This window comes from Xenopus laevis, chromosome 7L (genome assembly GCF_017654675.1).
Source record: "Xenopus laevis strain J_2021 chromosome 7L, Xenopus_laevis_v10.1, whole genome shotgun sequence".
In the NCBI taxonomy this organism is placed as follows: Eukaryota; Metazoa; Chordata; class Amphibia; order Anura; family Pipidae; genus Xenopus; species Xenopus laevis.
In genome coordinates this window covers 113,194,295-113,207,703 of record NC_054383.1, presented here as the reverse complement: position 1 = coordinate 113,207,703, position 13,409 = coordinate 113,194,295, and the positions used below count along the sequence as shown (strand labels likewise).

Sequence of the window (13,409 nt, the reverse complement as noted above, 5' to 3'; positions counted from 1 at the left end):
GAAAAAATGTGAACAACCCATTTAAGAGATATATTAGGGCATGCCTTGTCATCACTGTGTTTCATAAAAGATTAATATTTTTCATCATAACGATTATTACACATGGGTGCTGCTCATCTGCTTGCCTCACTTGTACAGGTATGGGATCTATTATCCGGAAACCTGTTATCCAGAAAGCTCCTAATTACGGGAAGGCCGTCTCCCACAAACAATATTATCCAAATAATCCAAGTTTTTTAAAATGATTTACTTTTTCTCTGTAATAAAACAGTACCTTGTTTTGATTTGATCCAACACTAAGATATAATTAATCCTTATTGGAGGCAAAACCAGACTATCGGGTTTATTTACATGTTTACATGATTGTCTAGTAGACCCCAGGTTACGAGCATTCTGGATGACGGGTCCAATACCTGTTCTATTGAACGATACAACTGAATACCTAGTATTAATAAATATATGTTCCCTGATCCTTCGAACCCACTTTTACATCTTTTGATATTGGCTTTTTTTCTAACTATTGTCATTTGCCCCTAGTTCACTCCTTCGATTCGCCCCTTCCTTCAGACCATCTCCATTGGACTGGTGTCTTTCGGGGAGAATTACAAGCGCCATGAATCTGGGATCAGTAAGTACATTGTTGCAAGATCTGAGACTGCTGTGTGTTTGTTAGACTCTGTAGACTCTGTTAGCCTTGGAAATGCCCTGGTCAATCTATCTGTAAAGGAAAATTGGTACTTTTGAAGGAAAAGTTCTTATAACAAGTCATGGGGTTTTTTTTTTTTCCATGAAGCAAACGTCTGTGTGGGTCTGTACCTATTGTAATATTGCATGTACAGTACATTATTTTTGCACAATTGGGAGAGGGAGACCTGAGGGGGAGCGACAACACAGGTGAGGTGAAGGCAACAGTGCAGCAGGTGGGGATCGGTCTGGGTCGTCGGGCGCCATGAAGGCCAGGGCCCACCATGTTTTTTCCTGGCCCTGTCCAACCCTGACAGATTTGTTTCTAAGCAAGCCAATCCTAACTTGCAGTGGCACTGGTACTTCTGCTAAGGTAGAAACCACAGGCACTACCTGTTGAGGATATGTAGGGGCAGGTCATTCACAGTGCGGCTCATTTATCAACACTGGGCAAATTTGCTCATGGGCAGTTACCTATAGCAACAAATCAGGGATTCGCTTTTTAAAGCCAGCTGCAAGTAGGACAATGATTGCAGCAATTTGATTGGTTGCCATGGGTTACTGCCCATAGGCAAATTTGCCCAGTGTTGATAAATGACCCACAGCATATGTTAGGAATGTGCAGAAATGATCTATGCAGTCAAGCCTTGTTAAGGTCGCCCTACACGGGCCAATAAACGCTGCTGACAGACCGAGTTGGCAGCTTTTTGGCCCATGTATGGAGCCCTCCGACGGGGTTCACCGATCATCTGGCGGAAAGTCGTCCGTATGTCGATCGGGCAGGGCTAGTTGATGTGGTCCTGCAATCCGACCACCCATATTCCTTTCATTGTGATCCAATCGTTGGGCCCATAATCAGATCATAATCGGATCAGCCCGTTATCGCCCACCACCAAACGAGCGGATCTCTCTATGTATGGCCACTTTTAGGAGTCTGTGTGGAGCAAATGATTACTGAATACCCAGCATATAGTGTGAGAGGTCTTTATCACTGCCAGACAAAGTTGTGCTCCTGACAAACCCTCGGGTTACCTGGAAAGGCTCCCCAGTCAGAGTTGTAGGGCAATAAAACTAAATGTTTATGCTGTACCCTTAGGAAACACTCCAGTTTGGTGCCATGACTTCCTCTTGATAAGAGTAGTTATTCTGCACTGTAGTTACTGTTGTGCTTTCCCGCATCACTGTCAGAGGAGACCTGGACTAGCTCTGGCTGTTGCCTATGTTTAACTGCCTGATTTGCAGGTTGTTGGTGACTGTATAAGTTTGTTTCATCGAATAGGATTTTACCGTCTACTCACTATTTGCTTTCTTCCTCCTCCCAATGCTCTCACTGGCAGATGAGGGAGCTATTGGGACTTACTATGGTAAGTAAGGATCTAACAAGTGACTGACTAATAAGAAGAAATGCTTATAACTGACCTTGAGACTTCAGATATGTAAATAGGCCATCAATTATTATCATCTTGTATTGTTTGATTAACCATCTGATATTCATTCCCTCAAGGTGTAGCTGCCAGCTCTTTCTTTATAAGTGGCAGATATGCAATTGACCCAGAGCTTCGAGGAGCAGAATTTGAAAGAATCACTCAGAATTTGGACGTGAACTTCTGGAAGACCTTCTGGAATATCACTGAGATGGAGGTGCTCACGGTAAGGACTGGGCACTTGGCAATGCTATTAGAGAAACACAAAATGGTGATTCCAAAACTGTGGGGGTGATTTTGAGTACTTCTTTAGTCCTCTAGATAATTTTGGAACTACTGTGAGATCTACCATGTTTATCTATATCTGGAACATTGTTACGAGCTAAGGGGGCCCTGAACAAAGGTTGGACCTCCAAGGGCCCAACAACCACTGCACTGAGGGTTTTGTAGTAACAGGAGTAAAATCTGTCCCAGTCCAATAGTCAATGACAATCACGTGGCAGCCAGAGTTTACTGGATTAGTGCAATTAGAGCATTCAGTTGGCTGCTGGTGAACCATTGCAATGTTTTGGCATACATCCCACATAATGTTGTCTCCCAAGATATTTAGATGAAGTAGCGAGAAAGAGAAAGTCTGAGGAATGGGGAGAGGTGAATAGGAGGTAATGTGCATGTGGGATGTTCCAAGCTAGAACAGTGAGGAAGGCAAACACATTAATAGGGAAGGTAATTTATAAAGTACAAAGATAATGAATGTTTTCTGTCTCCTTATCTGTATCTTCCCTCCCCTAGTCCATAGTTGGCATCGCTTCAACCAACGTGCGTATCAACAAATGCTTGTCTGTGCCCCCGGAACCACTGGAGATGCCTCTATCATCTGATCCCCGACTCACAGTCACTATTAATCCCCCTGTGGCTCACACTGGCCCTGGGCCTGTACATATGCGCTTAATATCCTACCAGCTGCGGGAAGGGCAGGTAAGAAAAGACAATTCAACAGAACACGTTTTTTTTTTTTTGCAAGTCACTGTTTCAGTGTATCCGTTCTACAAAGCATTACCTCTACAGAGTGCTCTGGATTGGAGGAGTTTGTATTTCGTCACTGTCTATTGGAATGCACCACTTAGTAACCACCACATTCATTTTATATTGCTTTTATGCACCCACATGAACCATGATTACCCACATATATTGGAATCATTACTCCTGCTGCCCATGTTCAACATTTGTCATACAAAGGATAATGACAGTCTTTTCTCATTTACTGACTATGGCTCAGATATTACATACAGGAGTTCCTAATCTGCCTGTCTCTGTCCCACAGGAGAGCGAGGAGCTTAGTGCTTTCATGAAACCTGAGGGCCCTTTAAGCTTGGACCTTCGTCTCCGATCCCGTCCAGCTCCCCTCTCTCCCGATCTCATCATTCATTTCCATGGGGGAGGTTTTGTTGCTCAGACTTCCAAGTCCCATGAACCCTACCTAAGAACATGGGCCCAAGAGTTGGAAGCACCGATTCTGTCCATTGATTACTCCCTGGCACCCGAGGCTCCCTTCCCACGGGCACTGGAGGAATGTTTCTATGCATATTGCTGGGCACTGAAGAATTGCCGACTTCTAGGTTAGTGAATGCAGTTCTAGTATTACTATCTGTGCTATTGTGTGCCATGAGTTGTGTGTACCTCTATTCTTGTGATCATTGACATGTGTTTACATACTTTTTTCGTAAGTATGGGATCCGTTATCCGGAAACCCGTTATCCAGAACATTTAGAATTACAGAATGAACATCTCCCATAGACTCCATTATGATCAAATAATCCAAATTTTTAAAAATGATTCCCTTTTTCTCTGCAATAATAAAGCAGTACCTTGAACTTGATCCCAACTAAGATATACCGTATATACTCGTGTATAAGCCGACCCGTGTATAAGCCGAGGTACCTAATTTACCTAAGAAAACTGGAAAAATGTATTGACTCGTGTATAAGCCTAGGGGCCCCATGTCAGATTTCAAAATGTGAATGTGACCCAGCCGCAACAATTGGGGGACACTGGGCAGGTACCTGTTACTGTCTGTGACTGACTGTGTCGCCGACCGGATTTCATGTTTGCTTCCCTCTGCCACCCCTATTTCATGTTTGCTTCCCTCTGCCACTTCCCCCCCCATCTGTCGCTCTCCCCACCCTGGCTGCTCTTCCCTCTGTCCTTCCCTCTGTCACCTCTGCTCTTCCCTCTGTCCTTCCCTCTGTCACCTCTGCTCTTCCCTCTGTCCTTCCCTCTGTCACCTCTGCCCCAGCCGGACTGCCTGTGACAGCCTGTGTCGCCGCCCGGAGCAGGTCCAGGAGCTCCGGGCGGCGCGTCCTTCCCTGCCGGCGTTCGCTTTCAAAATGGCGGCGCCCATGGCCGCCACGTGGGTAGCGGCCGGCGCCGCTACCCACGTGGCGGCCATGGGCGCCGCCATTTTGAAAGCGAACGCCGGCAGGGAAGGACGCGCCGCCCGGAGCTCCTGGACCTGCTCCGGGCGGCGTCACAGGCAGTCCGGCTGGGGCAGAGGTGACAGAGGGAAGGACAGAGGGAAGAGCAGAGGTATGACCCGCGTATAAGCCGAGTTTGAGTTTTTCAGCACATTTTGGGTGCTGAAAAACTCGGCTTATACGCGAGTATATACGGTAATTAATCCTTATTGGAAGCAAAACCAGCCTGTTGGGTTTATTTAGTGTTTACATGATTTTATAGTAGACCTCCAAATAATTAAGTGAGTCAGTGCTAAGAAAGCTCAGAAGATTCAGGGGCCGATTCACTAAGCTCGATTGAAGGATTCGAATGAAAAAAACTTCGAATTTCGAAGTATTTTTTGGGTACTTCGACCATCGAATGGGCTACTTCGACCTTCGACTACAACCTTCGACTTCGATTCGAACGATTCGAACGAAAAATCGTTCGACTATTCGACCATTCGATAGTCGAAGTACTTTCCTTTAAAAAAACTTCGACCCCCTACTTCGGCAGATAAAACCTACCGAAGTCAATGTTAGCCTATGGGGAAGGTCCCCATAGGCTTGCTAAACTTTTTTTGATCGAAGGATTTTCCTTCGATCTTTGGATTAAAATCCTTCGAATCGTTCGATTCGAAGGATTTAATCGTTCGATCGAACGAAAAATCCTTCGATAGATCGAACGAACGTTTAGCGCTAAATCCTTCGACTTTGATATTCGAAGTCGAAGGATTTCAATTCGAGGGTCGAATTTCGAAGTATTTTTTACTTCGAAATTCGACCCTTAGTGAATCTGCCCCTAAGTATGCATCGATTCCTGTAGGGGAAGAGAGATATGGAGAAAGAAAGAATAAAACAATATAGTGTAGTATTTCTCTTTTTGTTGTAGTTGCACAACACCATATATCCTCCTCTTCCAAGCTTAATTAGCAAGAGGTGTGTATAACTTACACTTCACACTCTTTAAGACCACCAAGTGTTTTAGTGATAGATGGGTACTATTGCTGGAATTGCTGCATACTTAATCTCCTGAGCTTTCTTAGCACTGACTCGCTTAATTATTTGGAGGCCTTAAAGCATATACTCGAGGGAAAACAAGTTTTCTACAGGTCGGATCAAGGGAGAATTTTAAGGACTTTGGACACTTTATTTTTAAACAATAATTTTCTAGTAGACTTAAGGCAGAGGTCCCCAACCTTTTTTTTACCCGTGAGCCACATTTAAAAAATAAAAAGAGTTGGGGAGCAACACAGGCATGCAAAAACTTCCTGCGGTGCCAAATAAGGGCTGTAATTTGCTATTTGGTGGCCCCTATGTGGTCTGGCAGCCTACTGGATGGTTCTGTTTGACAATGCATTTGGTTTTTTATACAACCAAAACTTGCCAAGCCTGGAATTCAAAAATAAGCACCTGCTTTGAGGCCACTGGGAGCAACATCCAAGCAACATGTTGCTTGCCGGCTACTGGTTGGGGATCACTGACTTAAGGTATGCAGATCCAAATTATGGAAAGATCCGATATCCAGAAAACCTCAGGTACCAAGCATTCTGAATAACAGGTCCCATACGTGTGTGTGTGTGTGTATATATATATATATATATATATATATATATATATATATATATATATATATATATATATATATATATAACTACTACAAGAAGGTCCGCACTCTCAGGACTTATGAAAATCATAATATTTATTATAAATGACTAACGTTTCGGCTAGGTCCCTAGCCTTTGAGAACCTTCTGCGGACCTTCTTGTAGTAGTTATGGATAATATATATATATATATATATATATATATATATATATATATATATATATATATATATATATTTATATATTTATATATTTATATATATATATATATATATATATATATATACTTTATATAGTAAAGTATGATGAGATAGCATATTTTCTTCATCTTCTAACAATGAAAACCATCTGTTTGTCTTATCAGAAATTTTATCTGTAGGCAGCCAGGGAAAACCATCGCTACAAACCTTATTGCATGCGCCCTAGTTGTTTTGTATCTTACTAACACATAACATCGGACATTGTTCTGTTTTCTCAGGTTCCACAGCAGAGCGTGTCTGCTTAGCAGGTGACAGTGCTGGTGGTAATTTGTGTATCACTGTGTCACTTCGTGCTGCCTCTGTTGGTATCAGAATGCCCGATGGGATCATGGCTGCCTACCCTGCAACACTGCTGCAAGCAACTGCCTCACCTTCCCGCCTGTTGACCCTTATGGACCCCCTGCTTCCTCTCAGCGTGCTGTCCAAATGTCTGAGCGCCTATGCAGGTACCGGGATATTTTGTGAAACTGCCCAGATACTTATTTAGTAAAAACTGCTGCAAATGCCACTTTGTGTCCGCTTATGTGACTTTGTGCCATGTTCCTGTTTTTATATATAGGTACTGAGCGAGTGCCTGTTGATGATCGTGCTCTTGAAAAGCAGCAGAGTGCCCTCAGTCAAGTAAGAAGAGGGACCGCTTTGTTTCTGAGAGATATTCGCCATGGAGCCACATCCTGGCTGAGTTCATTCATGGACGGGAGAAAAGAGAAGGGGAACCTAGGTGGGTTCTCAACGGTTTATCATAGGACTTCGCCCTTTACTTGCAGCTGTGTAGACCAAGGAATTTTCTGTATTTACCCTGAATAGTCCACATGATATCTGAGATAGCTGCAATTGTTTATCTTTAACTTCGGTTTGCTAACATGCAACAGATGTGCTTTTTTTTTTTAACATGCTTGTGATTCATTTCTGCGGCTCGTTTGAAGTGGTGCCAGCACTAAATAAAGATATAAACGTTCAGCAAATGCTTGATCTCATGGAAGTAATGTCAATTAAAGTCAGTTAAAAATTCTGTAGAATTTCTAATACAAGATATGGGACCCATTATCTAGAATGCTTGGGACCTGGGGTTTTCTGGGTAACACGTTTTTCCTGTGAACGGTGAAAAATTAGCGAAACGCAAATGCTGACGCCCACGACAATTTTGTCCAAATGCATTAAAATCAATGGGTGTCAAAATTTTGTGGGTGTCAAAATAGTCATGGGCAGCGATTTTTTTTTGACTTGGCAAATTTTCACTGCAGTTTCGTGAATTTATTCGCCGGCAGCAAAACGCGGAACTTCGCCGCAAATTTGTACCTGGTGAATTTATTCGTCCATCACTATTTATTAGATGATTATTTACAAGCTACGGTTTCAACCTAATAGTGCAGTGTTAAATTGTATTGTATTGTTCGGGCATTTTATCAGGGCCCCTGTTACATAATAAAAAGGTTAAGGTTAAGTATGGGAAAACATTATTATTTTAGTCAATTAGTACCAGTTCCAAGACTATCTGAGGCTGGGAATATGTGTTCACCTAATACTTTAAATTGACTTTAGACTGGGTTTTCAGGACTATCCTGTTGAGTACATAGGCATTATCAGCAGAATACAAAAAAAGGGGTATCGGACACTCACAAAAATTCCAAATTAAACACCTAAATTAAAGTTAAAAATATATTTATTGTAGATTCATTGAAAAAGGAACAATATCTCCATTGGCCCTATGCGTTTCATGCCCCCCCAGGACACTTAATCATAGGCATTCTCCCCATATCTTACCCTAACTGGGCCCCCAGGAACTGCAGGGTTTTTTTTTTACTTCATTTGCTCTGTACTTGTCCAGCATATGTCATTGTCTAACCACAGTTTTCCCCATAACGTTGCAGATACCATGAGAACAAGTGTTTCGGAGGCAGCCCTAATGGATGAGAGTGCAACTCACATCAGGGCTTCTCTAAAGAGCAAGACCTGCCAGGATTTAAGCAGACATCAGTACGTTGAGCAGGATGGGAATCAGAACCAACATCTAGCACAAAACAAGCACAGCTTGAAAGCCCACAAACAGAGCACAGCCAATGGACTGCAGAACGGTTGTGGCCCTTGTGGAAACATCCAGCGGCCACTTTCTACCTTGCCGGTGCAACCAGGTCAGGGTGGCACAGAGCAACTTTCTCCTCTCAGCCCCCAAGTGCAGGGAGGCAGCTTCTTTCTGTCAGAGACTGAAAGTGACAGTGACACATCTGGACAATTCTTGAAAGAGAACATCCCTCCATTGCACTCCAGTGAGGACAATTCGTCCTTACTCACTACCTCGCACTCGCACGGATTCCCGGAAGGTTTCCAGCCCCTGCGCTCTCAGAATGGTGTTGCTAACATGACTCTGCAAACTTCAGCCATTGTGCACAACCCATACATGTCTCCTCTGCTGGCTCCTGACAGTATGCTGCAAGGCTTACCCCCTATTCATATAGTGGTATGTACATACACAGGGGCAACAATTACATGGGAGCTGCCACTGCACTTCTTAAAGGGGAACTATCAAAAAAAATAAAATTTTATATTAGCTTCAGCATACTAAAACTTTCTAAATACAATCAATTAAAAATCCTGTACTGTTAATGAAATAATCAAGTTTATCATCATTATTCCTCTCTCAGCATCTGTTTCTAATCATTCTTTCTTTTTGCAGCAGTTGGGTGTCAGATGAATGATCCAATATATTTTATAGGGGACTCCTTTTGCCTAGAAGATGTATTAGAGCTCACTTTATTAAAATCACCAGACATCCTGTCTCTCTACATGCAATTTGTGCAAAAGGCAGTTATTTTATTAGATTCTGTTTGTACTGGAATAAGTTATTTGAGTGAGTTCTAATACATCTGCTAGGAAAGGAAGCCCCCCCCCCCCTATAAGATATATTGGATCTAACTGTCAATGAATATCTGACACCCAACTCCTGCATGAAGAGAGAATGAAGATGAACTTGATTGTTTCAGAAACAATGCAGAATATTTAATTTATTATATTTAGAAAGTGTCTTACTAAAGTATGAGGAAGCTTATATTATATTTTAATTTTTGCGATAGTTCCCTTAATAATATATGGAGTAATCTAGTCAGGGTTTTTCTGCTGACCATAATAAATCCTATATTATTATCTCACAGTTCACCATTTCATCATCTGTGCATACATATAAAAGAATGAAATTACATGGGCCCAGTCCTGGTAACCTATAGCAACCAGTTAGCACTGACCGGTCTATAGCATGAAAGCAAACAAACTTGATTGCCGAACTACAACAATCACTGCTCCACTTCGTAAATGAGGCCTAAGAAGTCAACCGTGTTTCCTTTACTAGCCAGGATTTATTTATGCACAAATGTCTAATGACAAAAGTCCATATTTGTATTTATAATTCACTATTGGCCAAAGTTGTGATGCTGTTCACTTACAGTCATGAGATTGACTGCTGCAAATAATGCACTTGAGTGTGGACATATGAGTTATATATGAGTCATTATAAAATAGGGGGAATATACAAAAGCATTAAATAAGCCTTTAAGTTAACTGTTCGTATGTTACAGTATGGCCAATTCTAAGCAATTTTTCAATTGGACTTTATTGTTTATTTTTTATAGTTTTTTTAATTATTTGCCTTCTTTTGATTCTTTCCAGCTTTCAGATGGGGGTCACTGACCCCATCTAAAAAAATAAAGGCTCTGTAAGGCTACAAATTGTCTTGCTAATGCTACTTTTTATTACTCATCTTTCTATTCAGAAAGTCTCCTATTCATGTTCCAGTTTCTTATTCAAACCAATGAATGGTTTCTAGGGTAATTTGGACCCTAGCTACCAGATTGCTGAAATGGAAAACTGGAAAGCTGCTGAATAAAAAGCTAAATAACTCGAAAACCTCAAATAATGAAAACCAATTGCAAATAGTCTCAGAATATCACTCTCTACATAATAATAAGTTAATTTGAAGGTGAACAAACCCTTTAAGGTATAACTGCATGCTTCTTCCTTCATCTTCTATTACAGCACCTCTTCCTAATCCTGAACATCTCCTTTTTATTTTTTTTTAAAGGCCTGCGCCCTGGACCCAATGTTAGATGATTCTGTCATGTTTGCTAAGCGTCTGCGAGCGCTGAATCGCCCAGTCACCCTGCAGGTGGTGGAAGACCTTCCTCATGGATTCCTTAGTTTGTCTCAGCTGTCCAGAGAGACTCGGGAAGCCACGGCCGTGTGTGTCCAATGCATCCGTCAGATCCTGCACAACGAGGCACCGCCTCCTCCACCCACCGAGCCTCGAAAGCACAGGAAGCTTGAACGGACCCTGGGGAAGAACTTAGTGACGGAGAGAGAGATTGGAGCTTAAGAACCTTGTGTTTGTTTAATGTAGTCCAATAAGAAATAGAGCACTCCAGTTTAACACATCACCTCAATCAGTAGTCCAAGTGTTAATTCTCCTGTACATGTTACAAGTCACTGAGGTACTAACCGGAAGCTGCTATGTTTTTATTTTTCTTTAGTATTGCAACAAGTAGGGCTGTTATTACACCATCGCATAGATAGAATTCTCTCCAGTTGGGATGGGAAAGCCGAATATATTGCCATTGGCAGGTGGGATGTCATTGGGTTACAATTATTGGTAATCTCTTGAGTCACAACAGAGTATTTTAAGCTGTTTGAGGATTTACACAGTACAAGTCTCTTTTGTTTTGCTTGTAATAATATGGGGCTGCTGATTGGCTTACACAGACAGCAGCTTCATGCAACTCCATTTTGCCCACTGGTGGTGCCTCTCATCCTGGGTCAAGTCATAGCATATTATTGTTTTTCTGCTCTATACCTTTGCCCCCTTGTGAGTCATTGTGCATGAGCTTCACTGAAGATTAAACCAAAAGGGGAAGCATAATCAAAATGTCTTTTGATTAACCATGGGGATCTGGCCAGGGACAGACTAGAGACAAGAGGATATTTCCCACCAAAGATAGTTGTATGCAAAACAGTTTTATGCCACAAACCAAAAGGAGCCCTAAAAACCTACCTCAAATTAGGTTACCTGTGTATATTATACCCCCTGTATGTATATATTGTATTTCCCTGCCCTAGGAAGGCTCATAAAACCTCTCCGGATTTAGTTCATGCGTTAGTGGGGAAAACATTTAGGGGTTTATTTATTAAAGGGGTTGTTCACCTTTGAGCTACCTTTAAGTATGATATAGAGAGTGAAATTCTGAGCCAATTTGCAATTAATTTTCATTTTTCAATATTTGCGTTTTTTGTTATTTTGTTTTTTATTCAGCAGCTCTCCAGTTTGCAAGTTCAGCAATCTGGTTGCTAGGGTCTAAATTAGCCTAGCGACAATGAATTAATTTGAATTAGAGACTTGAAGGTGAATAGGGGAGGACCTGAATAGAAAGAGGAGTAAGTAGCAATAACAATACATTTGTAGCTTTACAGAGCATTTGTTTAGATGGGGTCAGTGACCCCCCATTTGAAAGCTAGAATGAGTTGGTCGAAAAAGGCAAATAATCGAAAAACTATAAAATATAAATAGTGAAAACCAACTGAAAAGGTGCTTAGAAATGGCCATTCTATGATATACTAAAAGGTAAGTTAAAGGTGAACAACCCCTTTAAAGTCCAAAAACTCGAAAAACTTGTTTTTTGTTTTACTATAAAATCCGAATTTTTAGTGCAAAAAAAAAAAAACTCGAATTTTTCAGAGGGTGTTAAAAGTCAGAATAAAAAAAAAAGCTCAATAGTGGAATAATCCGTGGTTTTTGGGCAGAAAATCCGAAAAATTAGTATGATTCAATTTTTCCCTTATTGTATTGGGGTAGTTTTTCCCTGCACAGGAAATTTTCAGAAAAATGTATTGATAAATAAGGGGAAAAAAACCTGTGCGGATTTGGTCGGAGTAGTTTTCAGAAAATACTCGGATTTTGATAAATAATCCCCTTAATGTAGTCGTCTGTGACATCACTAGCATGGGTCCAATAAGGAACTGTGCCCCTCTGCCCAGATCTCTGTTCTGATATGGGCCACGTGTGTAGTGGCAGGAGGTCCCACGGGTCCCTAGTTACACCACTGATAGTTGTGTCTTTTACAAAACAAAAGGACAGTGTCCGATTCTGCACATACTGTTAAAGTGACCTCTCCCAATAAAGCTGAATGTGAGCTCTTTGGGTTGTCTCCTATAACCACTGCATTTTTATCCTCTGTTATTATTTACCACTATACTGGAAAAGCCGCCGCTTTGTGTGTCTGTATGTGACATGTTTATATGAGCAACTGTGCAGCCATACTGTCCCTGCAAGAATGTCTGCATAGTTGATGTACATGTGTGTGTGTGTGTATGTATATATCAGCTTTTTGTGAGATTTTACCTTTGTGTGTACAATTTTATATTTGTTATACGTGTGTATAGATACAGGCGTTCATTAGACACAATTCACATTATTTGAATTAGATGTGGAAATTCGGCATGTGAATGGCCGTGCGCCACAGTACAAATCATTTTCTGGTGTCAGTGTCTCCGATCACTGCACTGTGTACAGAAAATGTGAATTTTGCCTAAAGGAGTTGCTCGTATTTGTGAATTTTTTAACTTTTATATGTGTAAATTGCTAATATTCATATACTCATTCATATTTATGTGTCATTATCTGTACATATTCCTCTCATTTGTAAATACCAACATGTCATGTTCTGAAACCCCATGTACAGTATGTGTGTGTCCACAAGAACGTTTTATGCACCAGCTGATCAATACAGACCTGTGACATGGGTGAATTCTGTTTGTTACAAGTGCTGCAACCATAGGGGGAAAAGCCACTTTCATCAGAATATTTTGTATTTGGTTTCACACTGCATAACATTTAGCATCTACAGAAAGGCTTTCCAGTATCTGTACAACCTCAGTGTCGGAGAGATCTGTACAGATCCTATCA

General features: G+C 41.3%; 1 protein-coding gene across 4 annotated transcripts in view; it reads left to right on the top strand.

Moving 5' to 3' along the window:
- The window catches only part of lipe.L (lipase, hormone-sensitive L homeolog), a 41,904-nt gene extending 29,248 nt beyond the window's left edge, over positions 1–12,656 (top strand). For 2 of the 4 annotated variants that reach the window (XM_041568325.1, XM_041568323.1), the window contains 9 exons: positions 538–628; positions 2,022–2,048; positions 2,189–2,334; positions 2,901–3,086; positions 3,433–3,727; positions 6,685–6,912; positions 7,026–7,187; positions 8,338–8,924; positions 10,539–10,887. In XM_041568325.1, coding sequence (XP_041424259.1) covers positions 538–628; positions 2,022–2,048; positions 2,189–2,334; positions 2,901–3,086; positions 3,433–3,727; positions 6,685–6,912; positions 7,026–7,187; positions 8,338–8,924; positions 10,539–10,829 — 2,013 coding nt within the window. In that variant the 3' untranslated portion in view covers positions 10,830–10,887. 4 annotated transcript variants of the gene reach the window in all.
- The last annotated feature ends 753 nt before the right edge of the window (positions 12,657–13,409 follow it).